Genomic DNA, 21,882 nt, shown 5'->3' with positions numbered 1-21,882 from the left:
GCTTAAAGCAACAGTTCTCAAAGTGTGATCTGGTGACACCTTGAGGGTGCAAAAACCCTTTCAAGGAGTCTATAAGATCAAAACAATTTTCACAATAATATGAAGATCTCTAAATGTATAGTTCAATAAATATAAGGTACAACTCACATGGCCAAAAGCTTTTTGGCAAGCCCTTAATAATTTTTTTTTTAAACCCTTGTACTTTGGTGTATTGTCTCATAGGTGGAAGAGTGGTAAGGGTGGGCAATGGGGGTCAAGTGACTTGCCCAGGGTCACACAGCTGGGAAGTGGCTGAGGCCGGGTTTGAACCTCCTGTCTCTAGGCCTGACTCTCACTCCACTGAGCTACCCAGCTGCCCCCAAGCCCTTAATAATTTTTAAGGACATAAATGAGTCCTAGGATGGAAAAGTTTGAGAAATGCTGACTTAAAGCGTTCTCAATAAAAGTTCATGAAGAAAAAAATACTGATGCTATAATATATATAATATATAATAAATATAGTAAATGTATAATAAATATAATATTTCAGATTTATCAATAACAAAAGGGTTATTCTATGAGAAATAATCCTTGATGTGGGGGGAGGGGTAGACTATAAACAGAAAGGAGAAATTTAACTTCCAGTGAGAATAATATAGGTAGGTAGTAAGAACTTGTTGACTGTTGGGTATGAAATGTCACAACAGGGAAAATGGGAAATCATTCTTAGGATACTATTAAATTATGATAATTTTATAATTTCAAGGGATTCCAGATTGTCATACTTAGTTTCCCTTTCTAGAAAAATTAGCAATTTATATGTATGTCCATTATTCACTTGTGTTGTATAGGGGAAAGTGATGAAGACTTTGTTTTTTTTTCTTTAATAATTTTTATTTTTTAGAAAAGTTAACATGATTACATGATTCATGCTCTTATTTTCCCCTTCACCCCCCAACTTCAACCCCCCATAGCCAATGTGCATTTCCACTGGTTTTAACGTGTGTCATTGATCAAGACCTATTTTCAAATTGTTGATAGTTGCATTGGTGTGGTAGTTTCGAGTCCACATCCCCAGTCATGTCTGCCTCAACCAGTGTGTTCAAGCAGTTGCTTTTCTTCTTTGTTTCCACTCCTGCAGTTCTTCCTCTGAATGTGGGTAGCGTTCTTTACCATAAGTTCCTCAGAACTGTCCTGGGTCATTGCATTGCTGCTAGTATAGAAGTCCATTACATTCTATTTTACCACAGTGTATTGGTCTCTGTGTACAATGTTCTTCTGGCTCTGCTCCTTTCACTCTGAATCAATTCCTGGAGGTCTTTCCAGTTCACATGGAATTCCTCCAGTTTATTATTCCTTTGAGCGCAATAGTATTCCATCACCAGCATATACCACAATTTGTTAAGCCATTCCCCAATTGAAGGGCATACCCTCATTTTCCAGTTTTTTGCCACCACAAAAAGTGAGGCTATAAATATTTTTGTACAAGTCTGTTTATGATCTCTTTGGGGTACAACCCCAACAATGGTATGGCCGGATCAAAGGGCAGGCATTCTTTTGTAGCCTTTTGAGCATAGTTCCAAATTGCCATCCAGAATGGTTGGATCAGTTCACAATTCCACCAGCAATGCATTAATGTCCCAGTTTTGCCACATCCCCTCCTACATTCTTTGCTCTCCCCTTCTGTCATTTTAGCCAATCTGCTAGATGTGAGGCGATACCTCAGAGTTATTTTGATTTGCATTTCTTTAATTATTAGAGATTTAGAGCACTTTCTCATGTGCTTATTGATAGTTTTGATTTCTTTATGTGAAAATTGCCTATTCATGTCCCTTGCCCATTTATCGACTGGGGAATGGCTCTACTACTTAATATCTTAAGTAATCTTGACCAGTCATCTGACCTCTCTTAGCCTCAGTGTCCTCATCTGAAAGAGAAAGGCTTTGGGCATAGCTAGCCTAGATCCCATGTCCTTCTTGGCCTTTCTTACAAGATATTTCTTCTTATCTATAATTTAATCTGTTTCTTTATTACTACCAATTCCCTTTCCCTCTAAGCTTACTGATTCTATTTTGTCTTTAGGGAGGCTAGATATAAATATTTCATCAATTAATTGGACTTTTAATGATAGCATATCTCTTTTTTTATGTTCAAATCAGTATTTGAGAAGAGCAAAAGGGGCACAAGCATTAATCTTTTTTTTATTACTGCTCCATGAATGTGCCCAGAGGCTAATGAGCAATGGGCACATCTTATAAAAGATAAAGAAGACAACCCTGTTTGTGAGTCAGAAATAACAATTCAATTCCAGAATGTTTAATAAAGCTTTAAACTGATTAGGACTTGATTAGCATTTTCTAGGGATTGGAAAAAGACACTGGAAAGGTGGCCAAGGGGTGAATTCAAGGAATATATTGCATTATTGTTGGTAAAAAAAAAAAAAAAGGAAAGATTATTAAGAGGAGTACCTCAGCTTTCCAAAAAAACCCACAAAACTTACCTTTGAAATGCCAGCTTGGGGCAGATCAAGTTTTAAGTTAAGTCCTCCCTGGGTGACTTTCTGAAGTATGGTTGTATTTTGTGTTTTGTTATGCTCCCATTGAAATCAGTAGGACTGCAGGTGTACCTTGCTTTATGAAGCAGAAGTATTCTTGGAAATTTTGTCAACAATCAGTGCACTAAGGAAGACTATAAATGGAATCCTTTGGCAGAAAAATCTTGCTGTGTGATAAAGGGACAAGGACTCATTTTTGTTTCCTCACATGGCCTTACATCGAGATGTTTTTGATATAATTAGATAGATAGATAGACAGACAGACAGATATAAGATAGATATCATTTGATTAATGTATATTTTTATTATACCTATAACATATAGTATATTTGTATATTGTATATATTTGGGTGTATGCATACATATATGTGTTGAACTAATTTGGAACTGAATGTAAATCCCAGGATTTCACATATTGGTTGTATTTTAAATGGTACACATATATGAATAGGAATATGATAATTTAACATTACAAAGTCAAAAGCAAGAATAATACTTGGAAGTGAACCTGGTAGAAGAAAAATTTCTTCTTTTGTTCAATTGTTTTCTTGAAGTTTAATGCAATCTATTCACCACTCTAGAAAGACAACACATGAAAATTAAATCCTGGAAAATCTAAATTAGACCATGAAAAAAAAGTATAGACTACTTGCTCTATTAAAATCCTGTTTTCATGTCTCACTGTTGTGTGGGGTTGACTTTTATTTATTGAAGCTTATATCAGTGGAGCTCTTGAGCACAAGCCAGGTAAAAGAACAAATTATTCAACAACCAACCTATTTAAGTTCAGAGGCACTCATCACTCAAGGGTTGGCTAATAGATGACAGCTAACAGCAATTCATGAAGAGCACTGGGGAGGTGGAATTCACATTGGCACAAAAAGCACCTATATCAGTGACTCCTTGGAGTAGTGAAAGAATTGCATTATTCACTTTATCAAAAATTAATTTAAACCAGCTGTGTGACCCTGGGCAAGTCACTTGACCCCCATTGCCTACCCTTACCACTCTTCCACCTATAAGTCAATACACAGAAGTTAAGGGTTTAAAATAAAAAAAATTAATTAAAAAAAAGATTTTAAATCAATTATTGTGTCTATAATGGTTATGTTTTTTGAAGGTTCTATTTATTTCCATGTGACTTCACATAATCAAACAAAAGACCTAAGCTCTAACCTCAGTTCTGTCACAAGCTAACTATGTATCCTTGGTTGGCCTTACAACCCTTGGCCTCCCCAATAAAATGAAGATATCTGATTAGTAAGGCCTCTCCTAATTCTGAAATTCTTTGAGTCTATAAATCAATCAATATTTTAGCACTTCCTACATATATAGATCTGTGTGTATTTTAACTAAAATAATGAAAAATTCTGTTAATACTCTTTAATACTTACTATATACAATCGATTCGTTAACGATATTGGGCTTATAAAACAAGTGATGTTTCATGGAATAGTGAAATGGTAGTATTTACTTATAGGCTAGAGTCAGGAAAACTCATCTTCCTGAGTTCAGATCTGGCCTCAGATACTGAACAAGTCACTTAACCCTGATTACCTCAGTGTTCTCATCTGTAAATGAGCTGGAGAAGGCAATGGAAAACCTTTTCCATGTCTTTGCTAAAAAAATCCAAAATGGGGTCAGGAAGAGTCTGACTCAACTGAAAATGACTTAACAATGGTCTCAAAGAAATAAAGTGATCAGGAAGTAAAGTGATTATCCATCATTAGACAACTTTTTGGCAAAATTTAATAGTTGTGCGACCCTAGCAAATTCCTTTAACCTTTCTTGACCTCAGTCTCACATCTGTAACACAAGGAGTATGGACCTGATGGCCTTTGAGGTCTGGAAGCCAGGACAAAATAGTCAAAATAGAACTAACTGCATTTATACCTCAGAAATGAATAATTACAACAAACTGGAGCTTGATTTGTGGTTTTTTGATTGTCTGAACTCAAGAAAGTGATGGGTAAATTAATAAAATTAGTTGATTAATAATACAGATTAAATTTTAAAATGTGTTATATGTTCTTTTTTTCTTGAGAGCTGATTATTAAACATTTAACAATATACTACCGCTTCTAGTTCTCATATAAATCAGTTATCCAAAATTTTACCATACTGCCTTTTGGCTTTTCCAAAGATTGAAGAGAGAGCCAAAAATTGTACAGCTCTTTCTTGAAATGGTGGAAGATGGATGGGGCTATGAGTTAAGAAAATAAGAGACAATCAGTAAGGAAGGAAAGGTAACTAGGTGGTATAGTGGATAGAATGCTGGGCCTGAAGGCAATAAGATTTATCCTTCCAAGTTCAAATCCACATTCAGACACTTAATAAATGCGTGACCTTGAGTCATCTAATTCTCTTTGCCTTGATTTCTTCATCTGTAAAATGAGCTAGAGATGGAGATGGTAAATCACTTCGCTATCTTTTCCAAGAAAAACCCAGTGAGGTCAAGAAGAACCAGACAAAACTGAGGAACAACTGAACAAACAAAAGTAAGGACAGTGACAGTGAAACAAAAGGTTATGTTGCAGCAAGAGCTGTTACGTAATTTATAGAATCCCAAGTCAGAGAAACTTGGTTTTAATACTGGTTTTGCTACTTTTTTTGACCTTGCTTTTGAGTAATCATATCACCTCTCTGGACTTTAGTCTCAATCATCTTTAGAATGAAGGACTAATCAAATATTCTTACCTATGTTCTGTGAACTTGCTTTTTTAGTATTTTTATTGCCATATTTCAAAGGAATTGATTTCCCTTATAATCTTATATGTGTATGTGTGTATATATATATGTATATGTATATATATAAAATTTATGTGCTTTAAACATTTGTTTTTTGCAAAGGAGTCCATAGGCTTTGCCAGATTGCCAATAGACTGTCCATGGCACACAAAAAAGCTAAGAATTCTTGGAATAGATTATATCAAAGCTTCATTCTACATCTAAAATCTACAACTCTAGCAGTCAGAATTTAAAGGGAGTGAAGCAGGCTACCCTGGAAAGATATCAGAAGTTTTCATCTTAGTTGAATAATTTGAGAATGCCCAAAATGGAAAGTAAAATGGTATTAGTAATATTTTTTCCTTTTACATTGTCAAAATTTCTTCTAGTAGTCATCTCACGTAATATTTTAAAGGAAAAAGGAAGAGAAAAATAATTAAAACCAATACATTTTTAAAAAGTCAAAAAATATGTCCAATATTACAGGCCCCATGAAACTTTCCCACCTTTGTAAGTGAGTCAGATGGGAATGTCTTCTCATATATCCTCTTTGGAGCATTGCTTCTTGTCTGTCGATCTGCAACATTTATCTGTAACTTTTTGGTCATTCTTTCTATTTGCATTATTGCAGTCATTGTATATATTGTTTTCTTGGCCCTGTTTAGTCTGCCTCAGTTCACCTAAGACTTTCTATGGTTTTCCGTATTCATCATGTACATCATTTCTTGCATTACAGTAATATTCTATTGCATTCACGTAACACAATTTGTTCAGCCATTCTCCAATCAATACCACTTAAGAGTATTTAAAAGAAAAACTTTCCATCTTAACATCAAAACAACTTAAGAGCTGTAAGGAACCTGAGAAATCAACTAGCTCGACATAATTTTATAGATGAATAAATAAAGGCAAGGTCACACAAATGGTAGTAAGTAGCAAAGTCAGGATTTGAACCCAGGTTCGCTGGTTCCAAACACTTATGACTACATCACCATCTCCAGGATTTTATATTATTTCCTTGCATTTTATTCTTCACATATTTATTGTATAGCGATCAATATTTCTTCCTATGTAAAGTTTTGTATCAAGTAACTATAAAAGTTGGGTTTTTAAGGTAACCTGTCTTTGTATTTATTCGTCCTATTTCAGTGGTGATATGCAGGCTAAACTTAAGCAATTGCAAAAAGATTCTTGCATGTTAAGCCAGATTTCAGCAAGCTGAAAAAAATAAGGGTAAATATAAATAAGAATCCATTCAGAAGTTACAAGAATAAAACCATCTGTTGTGTGATTGTATTTCAACTGCTAAAATTTAGACTAGTCTTGTGTGCACTCCTTTGGTAAAAATGTATTTGCATCACTCTAATGGATTATAGGCAGCTATCTCTATCTGCTTAGATGTACACCAAAATTTTTTTTCTCATAATCTGACCTCCTACTGCACCTTCTAGATCAGAAGTTTTAAACTTGGCAACACTAGGCCAATGACACTCCTGAAAGTCAAATTAGATTAAAATGAAAGGGGAAGATAATAACAAAATATATAAAAATAAATAAAACATAGATAATATTAAAATGTTTTCTCAGTTGTTATGCAGACTGCAGAGATCCTTTTGTACAATTTAATGACTCCCATTTCTGCTAGAGTTTGGCACCACTGTCCTACACTGTGCTCTAAGGGACTTATCCCATTCAGCTTTGAAACTCATGTCTTAGAGGGGTGGAGGGTCCATGTTGGACTTGGGGAGTACAAGAACATAAAGTCATATGACATTCTGTATCTAGCCAGGCCCACCTATACCACATATTTCCACCACAGAAATCTTGCCAGTAGTTTTACTTCTACAGTTATACCTTCCCCTTTATCTTCTATGCCTCCTTCTACAAATCACAATCAAACCAATACTATCATTACTACTAGGAAGATCATGGCAGTTAAAATGCCCTTCACCTTCGCTAACCATTCCCTTAACTTTCCATTGTTTCAGTAGAATTTGAACAAAAGGATAAACAGGCAGATCTCCAAGCAAGATAATATTTATTAGCAGGGGCATGCTTCCTCATGTCAATAAATGGGTCAATGGCTTGCCTCTATTTATACTAAAGGCCCTGTGCAGATGGACAGTTTCTCTTTTATTGGATTTTGGGAAATACTAAGCATAGAACAGAATAGAGGATATCATAAAACTGAGTGCAGAAGGATTGCTTACAAAGCCGAGCTGCAGAAAACAACATGATTGGTTAGAAGTTTGATAATGGGAGCTAGCAATAACTCCCCTCCTTCTCTCATGAAACGAAGAATGCTCGTTGCTGGAGTCCAAGAACAAGATAGCAGCTCAGATGTTTGCAGAGAAAACCCAGCATCTTTGAGAGTTAACTTAGTGGCAAAAAGATATTAGGTCCCAAATTCCCTTTCTCATACATTCCCCAAGACTGGCAAAAATTTCTTTAGGTATGAATAGATCAGTGATTAGCAGGAGAGCTAGATCTTTAAACTTAACCTACTTAGATCAGCTGAATCTGAACTAAGTTGACTTAAGCAGTTACCAGACAAAATCAATTACTTGTAAATAGGATAAATAAATCAATAAATAAAAGTAGAATCACTTTTAATTTCATCATATGAAAACATTCCTCACTGGCCACCATTCCCTATATGTGTTGTCTCCCCTTCATAGAATATAAGCCTCTTGAGAGCAAGGACTCTTTTTAAAATTTGTATTCCTAAAGTTTAGCACACATTTCTTAGAGCGAATAGACAGACAGACAGACAGACAGATGGATGGATAGACAGAAAGATAGAGATAGATAAAGAGATAGAAAACATATACACAAAGAGCTTAATAAATGCTTTTTATTTCATCATACTTGCATATGGTTTCTCAAAATTTCACAAACCCCTTTATTGGTTTTCTTATTTTCCCAAAGATTAAAAATATTAAGTTATATGATATTCTATAATCAATTCATTTTTTTGCTGTAAATGATCAAATAATCATTTTTTAAGTGATCCAGTCAATGGAAATGTTCCGCCTAGGTATCATTCCACAGGGGAAGATATAGCCCAACTCATGTTTAAAAAGCCAAATAAAAATGACTTCAGAGACCTTGGCCGCACAGTCAGCGGTCAAATGTTTCAATGCTTCATTGCTCCTGTCCCTGTTACAGGTACATGTGACAGCGTTGCAGCGATGAGTGGAATTTTAAAGAGGAAGTTTGAAGAAGTCGATGGCTCCTCACCCTGTTCCTCTGTGCGGGAATCAGATGATGAAGTTTCTAGTAGTGAAAGTGCAGACAGTGGAGACAGTGTCAATCCATCCACTTCTAATCATTTTACCCGTGAGTACTGAAATCACATCTGGTGCTGGTTGTTTTGTTCTGCAGTGTTAAGAAATTGTGTTGGATGGGGAATGTATTTTTAAACCTGCATGTTTATTTGAGAAAAATTTTCTAATGTGCCTAAAAAGATCCACAGAACTATTAAATAAAGTTGAAGTATTTTTTAGCCAGCAATACCATTAATTCCTGTGTTATGACTGTATTTAATCAAATTCTTGGATTTTTTTTTCAAAAGGCCACAAGGAGCAGAAATGGTTCATTGCTGAGTACCAGTGGTCTTTGTTAGGAGAGAGTGGATTTGTCATGTCTTGAGAAAATATGTCTAAAAGTCATAGAAACATAGAATTTTCAAAGTGAAAGGGAAGAGCTTTACTATAAACTAGTCTAATTTCCTCAATTTTAAGTAATTGCCCATTTTTTACTACCTTTTAAAAGGAACCAACAAGAATAGATGCACTTATATATGCATCACCTAAACATGCTACCTCAAGTTTAGGGTACTTAAGGACCTTTATCCATCCAAAGGTGTAGTGTATGAGCCCCCACTAATGTGTTTATTTTTAATAGTCAGCCAGAGGACACAATAAATTCAGAGCAAAAGTGAAATACCATATTAAAAAAGTTAACAATAGAATATTCCCCCATAAACTAAAAATACACTCTTTCACCTACTCCCTAAGGTGGGAAGAGTAGATAAAGCTAAATAAATAGCATGTGGATAAGCACATGTATATGGACAGAGTACAAGCAGACAGACTCACAGCTTCTGATGATGTTACCGTTCTTCCTTCCTGACCATGTTTCCAGTTTGTAGCATATGGTGTGTCGTCTCAGGCTAGCAGCTATGCTGTCAGTAGGCAAGTCATGCAGCATCTGCTGGCATCAGCTGGCTACTCTGTAGTGTTGCTGCTCTGTTCTTATGCCCAAAAAGGTGTTGGAATTGCTCGCTTCCTCTTGGCTACCAGCTTCTTGATGGGCTTCATCTCTTAAGGGAGTTTACTGGTTGCCTGAACTGCTTCTAACTCCTGGAATATGGGGAGGGCTAAACTCTTTTCTCTTAGGTAAGGTTATGAGTCATCCTAGGACACCAAGGGAAAATAGCCAAATGCTCTTAGGCTAAGATTAAGTCTAGCTTTTGAACTCAATTTCTTCTTGATGTTGGGGCTTAAGATATTTGTCCCAAGTCCCTAACTCTGTGAGTAAGTCCTTGTAATTCCTTTTTAGCTTTTTATTGTTAAATTGCTGTGTTTCAGAATTCCATAGGGGCTTCCTTTCTGACAAAATGCCAAGGACTGGTTCATTCTGAGGCTTTCTTTTTTTTTTTTTTAAATCAATTCCTCCATGTAAATGAATTAAGGGTAGGGGGGTGGTAACCAACCCATAAAAATCAGGTGGTATCCTTTTGAACCATTAGGGTCCTTTTCAATCCTTTCTTCCACATTCTGGCATATATTGCATATATGTTACAGGCAAAAGACCTTAGACTTAGAAAAAGCTAAGCTACTTAAAGATATGTTTAGAAGTAAAAACCCAAGAATAAAATGAAAGAGGCAATATCTAAAATAAAATAGAGGTGATGTGGCTTAGTGGATAAAAGGCTAGAATTGGTGTCAACTCTGATTCTGACGCAAACTGGCTGTATGACAATGGAAAATCATTTAACCTCTTTGTGCTTCAGTTTCTTCATCTGTAAAATGGGCATAATAATATTAACTCCATTACTCACCAGGGAGGGTTAGGAGACTCAAATGAGTATAAAAATACTTTCTAAACTTTTGAATCTTATACAATCAATCAATAAAAAAAATATTAAGTCCCTACTATGTCCCAGCCCTGTGTGCCCCAGAGGTCTTATCTATTTTTTATTTTAAAAAATTTTTTTAAAAAAGCTTTTAAAGCTTAAAGCTATTAGAACTGAAAACTACACTGAGACCTTTGGGAGCCCCTGAATTTATTTTTGGGGATAGACCTGTGATTTCATTGGTATAGGGAGCTCTTCAGTGAGAAAATTCCCTTTTTAACAATTTAAGTCATCACTAGCTTTGCAACTAAGAGTTTAGAGCATTTCATGGATTACTAAGAGCTTAAGTGACTTGCTCAGAGTCATACATACAATATGTATCAGAGATGGGACTTGATCCCATATCTTCATGACTTCAAGGCTAGCTTTCTATCCACTCTGCCATTCTACCTCTCATAATAATATATAGGGGCCAGTTACTGTTCTTATCAAAGAAGTCCCTGTTTAGCCATGTTTTGAATGGGGTTAAGTCAAATTATGTTGTGTTGTTTTATAATATATGCATGTTTTCTTAGTAGTATAAATGAGACATTAGAAGTCACTTAAGAAAGGATTATGGGTTATCTATGGGTAAGGGGCTGAACCCATGATTTCAGTAATATACATAAACTCCCAAATAGGGAACTATCAGTCCTCTTATTCCTCAACTCTACCCCAATGTCAATTTATCCTCCATTCGCCTTCTAAATTAATTTTTTAAAGTGTAAGTTCAACCATGTTACTTCCTCTACTCAGCTAACTGCAGTGGCTCATTATTTCTAGAACAAAATATAAAGTTCTGTGTCTGGCATTAAGAGTTCTGGCTTCTTTCTCCCTTTCATATCTTCTTATACATTATTTTCCTCCATGAACTGATCCAGCCATACTGGTATCCCTGTTATATCTCACACATCTTTGATCATTCTCACCCCATCTTTGGTCTCTGCCCTTACACTGGCTATTCCCCCTGTGCCTGAAATTCTCTCTCCTCACCTTCACCTCAGAAACACCCTGGCTTCTTTCAGATTTCAGCTGACATGCCACTTTTTGCAGAAGGCTTTTCTGGATCCCCCAGCTACTAGACCCTTCCGCTCTGCGGTCACTTTTCATCTACTCTTTTTTCTATTGTTCATTCCATTTAGTTTTATTTTGTATTCTGAATTCTCTTCCTTCTACCTCCCCCTTTCCCTCACTGAGAAAATCAAAAACAAAAAAGCCCCTAAACGTAAGCCTATTACAAATTTTATAGTTAAGTAATGCAAATCCCTACATTAGTTGTGTCCAAAAACATATACATGGCTCACTCTCAATTCTGAATGAATCTTATAGATACTTAGATATATATGTTTTCCCCCTTGATAGAAAATGAGCTCCTTGAGGGCAGAGACTGCTTTTAACTTTATTTTGGTATCTTCAGTGTTTTTTAGTGCTGGGCAAATAATAAGCACTTAATAAATATTTGTTGACTACCTTTTAGAGTCTTGTGAGGACTAAATGAAATAATATATGTAAGTCCTTTATGAATGACATCTTTTATCATTTCTAGATACACATATTTGTTGAGGTCCTGAAAGCAATGGTACTCAGAGCCAAGCCTAACTCTTTAGATGTGTTCTCATCAGTGCAGAACTTAGTTGACTATTACATCCCTTGATTTTGAGACTCTTCTTTCTCTTCATAGTTTGCATAAATATTTTTATCAGCAATTGATTGGCCCCATATTGAGCTCATTGTCAAATAAAAAATCTAGGCTTTTTCCCTGCTCCCCCCCATTTTAATCCCTTTGTTTTATTTTTAAAATTTTTACTTTTTTTATTACGTTATTACCATTTTAAATGTTTATTTTCTGACATTTTGCAATCCATGTTCTCTCCTTCCCTCTTACCTACCTCATCCCCAAGACAACAGATAATATGGTATAGGTTGTACATATATTTTCATATAATACATTTTCCATGTTGAGTATATTGTGAAAACAAAACACATATTGCTTTCACTACAGAAAAATTGATAGCAGAAATAAAGTGAAGAATGGTATGTTTCAATCTGCATTTTGACTCCATATATTCATTTTGTGGTAAGGATATACTTTTTGTCATAAGTCCCTTGGAGTTGACCTGGATCCTAGCCTTGTTGATAGTACTTAAGTCATTCACAGTTGATCATTACATATTATTGTTATTATGTACAACAACTGTGGTTTTGCTCACTTTTCTTTGTATTACTTTGTATAAATCTTTCCAGAATTTTTTTTTGGGTGATCATCTTGTTTGCCATCTATTTCTCATGAATTTTTTTCAAGCCAATTCTTCTGTAGCTGTACTTATATAATTGATTTCTTGAAAAACACAGAATTTTGAATTTCTGCTAACTAAATTTCATCTTGTTTATTTGGGTTTGGGATTTTATCCTATAAGGAAAGGCAAAAAACAAGAAGAGTAAGAAAAGTATTTGGAAGGTGGGGTGGTAACTGATTAGTCAACAGACACGAAATGATAAACAAAAGTTAATGAATTAAACTTCATTTTGAAAATATTGTCAGTTAATCCCAAAATCATACTATATAAACTAAATCCAACTATGACAGTGGGACAGAAAATACGAGTGCATTCAGTTTCAAGTATAGTCAGAATTATACAGCTGGCCATATAAAAGAGACTTTTCCAAAGTCATCCCAGATGGTTGGATGTCCCTCCACATCATAAAGATTTTCAGATAAAGAGCTTCCACAGTAAGCTTCTTACTCATCTTCCAACTATTGTGGTGAGTTAGAGCTTTTTTTGGGGGGGGAGTGGGGTTAAGAAAGGCATTAATTTAAGCCCATTTTCTTTTGTTTGGTCTCCAGTCACCATCCTTACTCTGTAGGAAAATAAAGATTGACATCCCAGTCTTGATAAGTGTGCTAATCATTCTTGCTTTTGTGGCTCAGACATTATACTGCTTCACAGAATTCCAGATCTTTCCTTGCCCTTGCCCTTGATCTCTGACCCATAGAGATATACTCATGCAAACACATTGGCCATCTGCCCTCCCTCCAGTTTTTTACATGATCTTTTTTCTATGTGGCCACTTTTTCAGTCATGTTAGCTCTCAAAATCTTCGCTACATCTAGCTATATTTCTTTTATTTCCAGTCTCTCAGCAATATAATTTTATAGCATTCTTTCATTAGGCTCCCTTCTTAGTCTGTGTTTCACTGTGTTTCACTATCATAGTTAATTATTCCTTTCATTATTCTTTGTTACATTATAACAATTCTATGTTTCCATTGTCAAAAGTAATTTTTCAGACTATTGAAGTATGTGTGTCCCTCTTGAATAAAATTAGAATATCTACATGCATATATGTAGGGAGAAATATATATGTATATACATATGTGTAAATTCACCATAAACAAATTTCTGAGTGATTATTTACACTTCAAAGGGATTTTTTTGTTATAGAATGGGAGGTGGAAGATGACCAAGATATTTTAAAAATGCTAATTAAGGATAAATTAAGGTGAAACATCCGTGAATTAATATTATATATTAGATGAAGAGTTAGTTTATAAAAAAAATATTTTTGTCTACAGCTCAGCAACACATCTGTTGTCTATCACTTGTTAAATCATGGTTATTTGATTTCAATAAATGGTTCCAGTATTAATAAGAAATAACTGCTGTAACCCTTACCTTCTATTTTAATATCAATTCTGAGGCAGAAGAACAGAAGGGGCTAGGCAGTTGGGTTTGGGTGATTTGCCCAGGGTTGTGGCAAGGGGATTGCAGGGATCAGAGTTGAACCCAGGTTTTCCTGACTCCACACATGGTGCTCTGTCCACTGTGCTACCTGCCTTCCCTTCTCACTGTACTTTATTTTATTATTTTTTAAAATCCCAACTAGGATTTTTTCAAAATTTGGACATTTTTATTTAATTAAATTAATTTAGAGTATTTTCCCATGGTTACAAGATTCCTATTCTTCCCCCTCCCCAACCCCACCCCTGTAGCCGACGTGCAATTCCACTGGGTTTTACATGTGTCATTGATCAAGATCTATTTCCATATTATTGACATTTGCACTAGGTCTCACTGTATTTTAAAGGTCTAATAAGGATGGGAAAGGAACGCATTTGCCATGGACTAATGCTTTGGTACTACTCTACCTAAATAAAAAATGTATCAGTAGAATTTTCTGTCATGGCACATTATTGAAACAAATATTTTGGACCTGAAAACCTTAGAATGTTTTGGCTGTATGCCCAAAATGTCCATCATAAAACTGGTCATGTTGTTATGTTATAATCATGAAAATTACAAATAAGTGTTACTTTATTGACTAAATTTTGTTATAAAACTAAGAAATTCTTAATTTATTTGGATAAAATATGAGCTAAGAAAAAAAGAATACTTGCTACTCTGTCTAGTCTGACCCTGAGGTGAGATTAAAGGAGGTGCACATTGCAGACTTTGCCCAAGAGTCTTCCATGGTGTTGCTCATGACCTCCATGTTGCTTTTCTCCTAATCAAGTAACACAATGATGTGTGGCCCCAGGAGTTCCAAAGATTTAAATTATATATATATAATTTAAATCTTATTATAAACAGACAAGAGTAACTAGGCAATAGAGTTGAGGTGCCTTACTGCTAGAAGACACTAGGAAGTGTCTGAGGCCATGTGAACCCATGTCCTACCAATTTGAGGCTAGACATTCTATATACTCAGCTACCTAACTGCCCCCATTAACTAATATGTGAACCACATAGCTTAATAAATTGTTTGATTTTGTTGAAATATAGTAATAAATGAAAACATACTATATATTATATGAGAACAGTATGTCTTCAACTAATAGGACCAAAGTAAATTAATTTTTTTTCAAGCAACTACGTTTCTACTTGGTATATGATAAGAGATCATTTGTGAGGTGCATCCCAGTACAGAAGAAATAGCATCACAAAAGAGGGGGTATTTATAATGAAGCTAATTACTTGTTATGACAAATGATCAATAGAATTCCCTTCTATAGTTCTATATATCATGAATGCTAAATGATGAACAATCCTGTACATTGAATACTCCCTGGTACCTGTATCCCATTAGAATTGTTATCTGTATGGAATAATTTATATGCCATTGGCATTTTAGATGGATGTGCTTCAAGAATTTAATAAACATTTATTAGGCACTTACTGCATGCCAGGCATAGTACTTGGGCATTAGAAATACAAGTATAAAAATGAAAATAATCCTTGCTCTGGAGGATTTCAGAGTTGTATAAGAGTAAATATGGTTCTTGATCCAGTAATTTCTCAATACTTTGGTCTTATATTGATCTGATCAATTCTAGGGACTCCAAAAATCTTAATATTCTTAATTATTGTTAATAATTAATATTAATATCCTTAATTATTATAAATAATTAATATTAATATTCTTGTTTCCAAGTATTGTTTGTGGTAGAGTTTCCACAGATGAAGGTAAGAGTGTTCCCAAGCTTTCTTACAAGCACTCAAGGTAACAAATGTATATCTAGAGAGGACACAGATTATTTCATTGTGCAGGAATTCTAGAGAATATAAACCAGAGACTTAAATTTAAACAGAGCCTCAAAAATACACATTATAGTTTTTTGAAGGAATTCACATTCAAATGCAATCCCTGCTCTGTTTCAAATTCCCTTAGAAGTGAAAATGTGCTAAAAAAAAATAAGGTTCAACCTTAAGAAATGGAAGTGGCAAAACAATTTATTATGATATATAGGTTCAAGAAGGCTTACATTTTTATGTCATGAATACTTTTCTTCAAGAAGAGAGTTGGAAGGCCCTGATCAATGGTATTCACAGAACACAGTATCAAATGAAAGTTTATGTCTTAACCAAAGGAAAGTAGTAACTGGTAACTCATAATTTAAGTTGTCCATCAGTGGCACGGCTTGTTCTCAGAGTTGGTGAATGCCCTGTTACTAGAAGAGTTTAGGTAATCACTTTCTGGGATGTTGTAGTTCTGGGATGTTGTAGATGGGTTTTATTCTGAGTTAGATTAGATGTCTTCCTTCTAGCCCTGAAGATTTTCTGCAAAGGCAACATTTGTTAATACATGTGCTCCATGCTTCCTTTACCTCAGTGTATTCTGAGACAACGACTTAAGTAGATTTAGTAATTGAAATTTCAATCAGGTGGCAAGGGAAGATGTTGTTGGGGTGCAGGGCTCCTGCCTGTCCAAAAAAGTGCCTGTCTATTATATCTAAACAATAATAGTTAACATTTAGATAGTACTTTAAGGCTTCCAAAACCTTTTCCATATATTATCTCTTACAATAATCCTAGGAGTTAGATACTTTTATTAGCTCTATTTTATAGATAAGATAACTGAGAGCCAGAGTTTAAATGACTTACCTAGGGTCTCAAAGTATCTGAATGGGGTTTTGGGAATTCAAATCTTTTTGAATCCCAAGTCCAGCACCTCATCACCTATATCACTGCCTCCCTCTGGACAAAACTGACTTCTTCATTATTGCTTTTGTACTGACTGTTCCCTATGCCTGGAGTACCCTCTTTCCCTACCTCCACTTCTCAGAATCCCTGATTTGTTTTAAGACTCAGATCAAGTGCTAACTTCTTCATGATGACTTTCCTGGCCTTTCCCCTAAATTCCTGGGTACTAGGGTGCCAAAACTTCTTTGTAATCATTTTGTACGTATTCCATATGTTCTTAAATATGTCCACATCGTCTCTTCCATTGAAATGTAAGCCCCCTTGGGGACAGGAACTTCCACTTTTGTCTTTGTATCCCCTGAACCAATCATAGTGACACAGTAAGTGCTAAATAAATGGTTGTGGATTAATATTAAAATATAGTATCTTGTTTGCATCAGGCATATGTATATAGGGAGACACAGAAATGCCAAATATCATATGACTGTGTTTCTAATTAGTGCTTTCTTCATAAATCATTCTCTTTAATCCTTCATCAATTAGGTGGTTCTTTTGAGAACTCTTTAGTTGGCCTATTTCTTTGCAATAATGATATGCCCAGGAGTGAACATCTGTACATTGTAGTTAAAGCAGCTTTGAAGATAGTTTTTTAAAAAAGCATTAAACTCTTAGAGATTCTCCCCCCTACAAATTTCATTGGTTCTACCACATTTATCAGGGTAACTAATGCCTTATTCCAACTATTCTTGCCTCCTTTTTTTTACTGCTTTTATTACTGAGAAAGAGCTGAGTTTATATGGGAATAATGAATCAACCAGATTCCACTAATTAGTCAGCTTAGCCCCAAATTCACTCAATTCAAATAAATGACTAATATGACAATTTAAAAAACCTAAATGTATCAGTTCAGAGTCTAATTCGAGAAATTGATTGGTGACTTTGGCACTCTATAGACACAACCAGAGACTACACAGGCATGGGACTACTGAATATAAAGTTCCCTTTAGCAAAAAATTCCAGGAAATCCAAAAATTAGGTCTCTAAGGAGGAGACTGTATTAAATTTATGTTGGACCCACTGCCTAATGATTAGCTAGAATCCCAGCAGCATACAGTTTTAGTACTAGAATAGACTCTAAATACAATCTAGTCCAACCCCCTCATTTTGTGGAAAGAAACCAAGGTACTGAGACCTTAAATGACTTTCTCAAAGTCTCACAGTGAAACTCGGGTCCCTTCATTCCTCTGCTCTTTTTACTTCCTCACACAAACGCTTTTATTATTAGGCCATGGCAAAACAGAAAACGATTTGATTTTTATTAGTTGAATTAAAGAATGGTGAAAGTAACTTGGATTTCCAATTATATTTTCCTGTGTGTCCAATAAAAAACTGATACATAGTAGCTTCATAGTATCCACTTACCTAGTGATGGGTCAGTCAAGGGGCTATAATGAGCAGGATAATCTTATTAAAAATATTAGATGAGGGGTAGCTAGGTGGCACAGTAAATAGCATGCCAGGTGTGGAGTCAGAAGGAACTGGGTTCAAACCTGACCTCAAACACTTCCTAGCTATGTGACCTTTGAAAAATCACTTAACTCTGATTACCTAGCCCTTGCCAGAGAGAGAGAGAGAGAGAGAGAGAGAGAGAGAGAGAGAGAGAGAGAAGTTGAAATTATTACATGTATGTTAAAATACATCCTCAAGCATATCTATTCATAGTAAAATTGGATATAGCAAAATATTGATTTAGTGTCTGTCCTAGCCTCTAAAACTAGTGGAAGAAAAGGATTCAATTGTACATTCTTTTTCGTTAGGTAGACCAAGGCAGAGAAAAGAATTTTTTTTTTCAAATCCACAAAATTAGGGAATGCTCCTTCATTGTACTGCTCTTGATAAAAACTAGTATCATGTATTGTGACATAAAATTTACAACATGGTCATCTGTGTTGTCTAGTCATATGTCAAGTTAATTTGTAGTTCAAATAGGGCAGTTAAAATACACATTCCAATAACTACATTATAAACCAGCTCATGATTAAGTGCTATCAAAGGACTAAGGTTTCTCCTAAATCCTATCAAGAGACTGAGATGTAAGATAAAATGTGATCGAATTAATTATAACATGTTGAGGCAAGGGTGATGGTCTACTGGGAATTAGAAAAAAGCCAGATTTGGTCCTGAGTGTTGTGACTCTCATAGCCATATATATATACATATATATGGCTATGAGAGTCACAACATATATATATGTATGTATGTATGTATGTATGTATGTATAAGCTGGCTCTATTTCACTCTACATTCAGGCTATCTTCTCACTGTCTTCCTTTCCACTGCATCCTTTTTCTCCATTCCATCCACAGTTCTTTGCACATGGCAGGCATTTTAATAGCTTCTCTGTTGAATAGAATGTTTCTTCCTTACTGTCTTAAGGACTGCAAAATTCAGTAGAACAAACATTGGACTGGTAGTCCTAAAACCTGGGTTCTAATCCCAGCTCTGCTACTAATTAGCTTCATGTGACCATGGGCATGCTGTACTACTTTCCCTGGGACTCATTTTCCTTATCTAAAAAATGAGGGTTTGATGATTATCCAAGCTCCCCATCTTGCTCTTAAATTCTGTGATATTTCACAGCTACTTTTAAAAAACTATTTGACATACGATTTGTACTTGAATGTGACAGATTTTAAAATCAAATTATTTTATTGAGAAAATAATAATTTACCTTTTCCCAAGTAGCACATTCTCTGTAGCATATTTTTAAAAATGATTGTAAACTAAATGTTATAGATCTTTACAAGCAATTAAATCCTTGCAAATGTTTACAATTAAATAAGTTAATTTCCACACATAAAATGTTATAACTTTTTAGTTACTCCCTCAAAGTCTAGTTTGGTTGTCATTCATCCTGTTCTCCATTTTCTTCTCAGAAATTGATATTACAGTCTCTAACCCAATTTTTTATTCATTCATTCCAAATTAAATGTTTCTATTAATTTTTTGTAGATAGAACGAATGTATATTGTGCTCAACTACTTTTTTCTTTTCTATTTTTCTTTGTAATCCTTATTCTTGCCTATCATAATTATATTATAATATTACATTAATGTTTGTTGGTGTTGTTCAGTCATTTTAATCATATTTTACTCCTTGTGATCTCATTTGAAGTTTTCTTTAAAAAAACCACTTACCTTTGGTCTTAGAGTCAATAATATGTATTGGTTCAAAGGCAGAAGAGTGGTAATGACTAGGCAAGTATCTGAGGCCAGATTTGAACCCAGGACATCCTGTCTCTGGGCTGTCAATCCACTGAGCCACCTAGCTACCCCTTCATTTGGGGTTTTCTTGACCAAGATCCTGGAGTGATTTGACATTTCTTTCTCCAGTTTATTTTACAGATGAGGAAACTGAGGCAAACAGGGTTAAGTGATTTGCCCAGGGTCAAATAGCTAGTGGCTGAATCAGGATTTGAATTCAGATCCCTTTGACTATAAACTCTATCTATTGCTCTACCTACCTGCCTGTTACATTAATATGCCAGGATTTATTTACCAACTCCTATTATGGAACATGTAAGTAACTTCTAGTTTTTAATTTTATGTTTTTCCCCTTATTCTAACTAATTTCTCTTCTCTTTACTACTATTCTGAAAACATCTAAATTAAGTGCATTGCAGTCAAACTTGCTTCAAAGCAAGTCCCATGATGATATTTATTTTCCATTAATTCCTCAATCTTAATTTCATTTTGGAAAAATGGTAAATGAGAAAGCAAAGATTTGAACTGAAAGATTAGCCTTGGGCACAGAACTGCAGTGATACTAAGATTTCTTGCTAGTAGCAGTAGCAGCAGCACAATTTATTCCACTATCTAATTTCCAAGCCCTAGGAAACTGAAAGGTGGATCATGCTAGTGTCTCTGGGAATGGAAGGGAAAGAGTACCATTTACCAGTAGATAAACTGAGCAGAAGATAGCTCCATGGCCCAGGACTGGAATTCCCTGCCATATGGCTCAGAGCTACCCACTTAATACCTGGGGAAAATTGGACACCATAAACTGAGTGACATGGCCATGTTGCTGTAAGTAAATGAGGCTTAGGGATCCAAGCATTCTGATTCCCTGGGCTGGGCTAGCTCTATGGAATTCTGCCATTTGGTGTTGGCTGCCAATTTCCTAGAGAGGTCAGGCAGTCAGGGAAACACAGGGCAGTGAGTGGATGACTAAAGCAGCCAGGAAAAAACATCTACAACAAGCACAGGTATGGAAATAAGGAGATTTTTTTTTCTTGAGATTGATAAATCAGGGAACAGACTGTCTCAGAATTTAGATTTCTTTCCAAGTCTATGATCAAGACAGAATAATTTATTTCCCTAAATTATGCTCATTCTCCTTCTTAAGCATCATACTTTATTGCTTCTTTCAGTCAGTTAATAAATATTTATTAAGCTCCTATTATGTGCCAGGCAATATGGGAAGGGTTGAGGATAAAAAACAAGGTAAAAGACAGTCCCTGCTATCAAGGAACTCATAATCTGATGGAGGAGACAACATGCAAACAACATTACACAAACCAATTGTATGTAGAATCAAATGGAAATAATCAACAGAGGGAAGGCAGTAGAATTAAAAAGGGATTGTGTAAGTTCACTGTTTATTGTGCGGATTGCCACTTATACATGACCACATTTTAAAAAATTTAAGTTTAACTATCTTTTAAAATTTTTAATTTGATTTTCTTTTATTTTCACTTCTGAATTCTCTCTCCCACCTCTTCCTCCTTCACACATTTAAAAGGCAAGAAAAACAAAACAAGTTACAAATTTCATACATAACTTCATACCCTGTGTACAATGTCCTCTGTAGAGGCAAATCCTTGAAAGTTGATTTATCTGACTTGTTAAGAGGTCTACCTCTAGTTTTTGCTTTTGTCTTTAAAAAATGTTCACTAGAGGGGCAGCTGGGTAGCTCAGTGGATTGAGAGCCAGGCCTAGAGACGGGAGGTCCTAGGTTCAAATCCGGCCTCAGACACTTCCCAGCTGTGTGACCCTGGGCAAGTCACTTGACCCCCATTGCCTACCC

The 21,882-nt window shown here is 35.2% G+C and overlaps 1 protein-coding gene across 2 annotated transcripts in view; it reads left to right on the top strand.

The window, feature by feature from the left end:
* The window catches only part of CSRNP3 (cysteine and serine rich nuclear protein 3), a 132,242-nt gene that overhangs the window by 15,394 nt on the left and 94,966 nt on the right, over nucleotides 1–21,882 (top strand). Inside the window, exon 2 of one of the 2 annotated variants that reach the window (XM_044669821.1) lies at nucleotides 8,429–8,599. In XM_044669821.1, the coding sequence (XP_044525756.1) occupies nucleotides 8,452–8,599 (148 nt within the window). In that variant the 5' untranslated portion in view covers nucleotides 8,429–8,451. Of the gene's footprint in view, nucleotides 1–8,421; nucleotides 8,600–21,882 lie in introns of those variants that run through there. The other variant, XM_044669822.1, reaches the window with a different exon arrangement.

Source organism: Gracilinanus agilis, chromosome 3 (assembly GCF_016433145.1).
Source record: "Gracilinanus agilis isolate LMUSP501 chromosome 3, AgileGrace, whole genome shotgun sequence".
NCBI classification, from domain to species: domain Eukaryota; kingdom Metazoa; phylum Chordata; class Mammalia; order Didelphimorphia; family Didelphidae; genus Gracilinanus; species Gracilinanus agilis.
The sequence above is the reverse complement of the archived record's forward strand: the minus strand, read 5'-3'. Positions and strand labels throughout refer to the sequence as shown.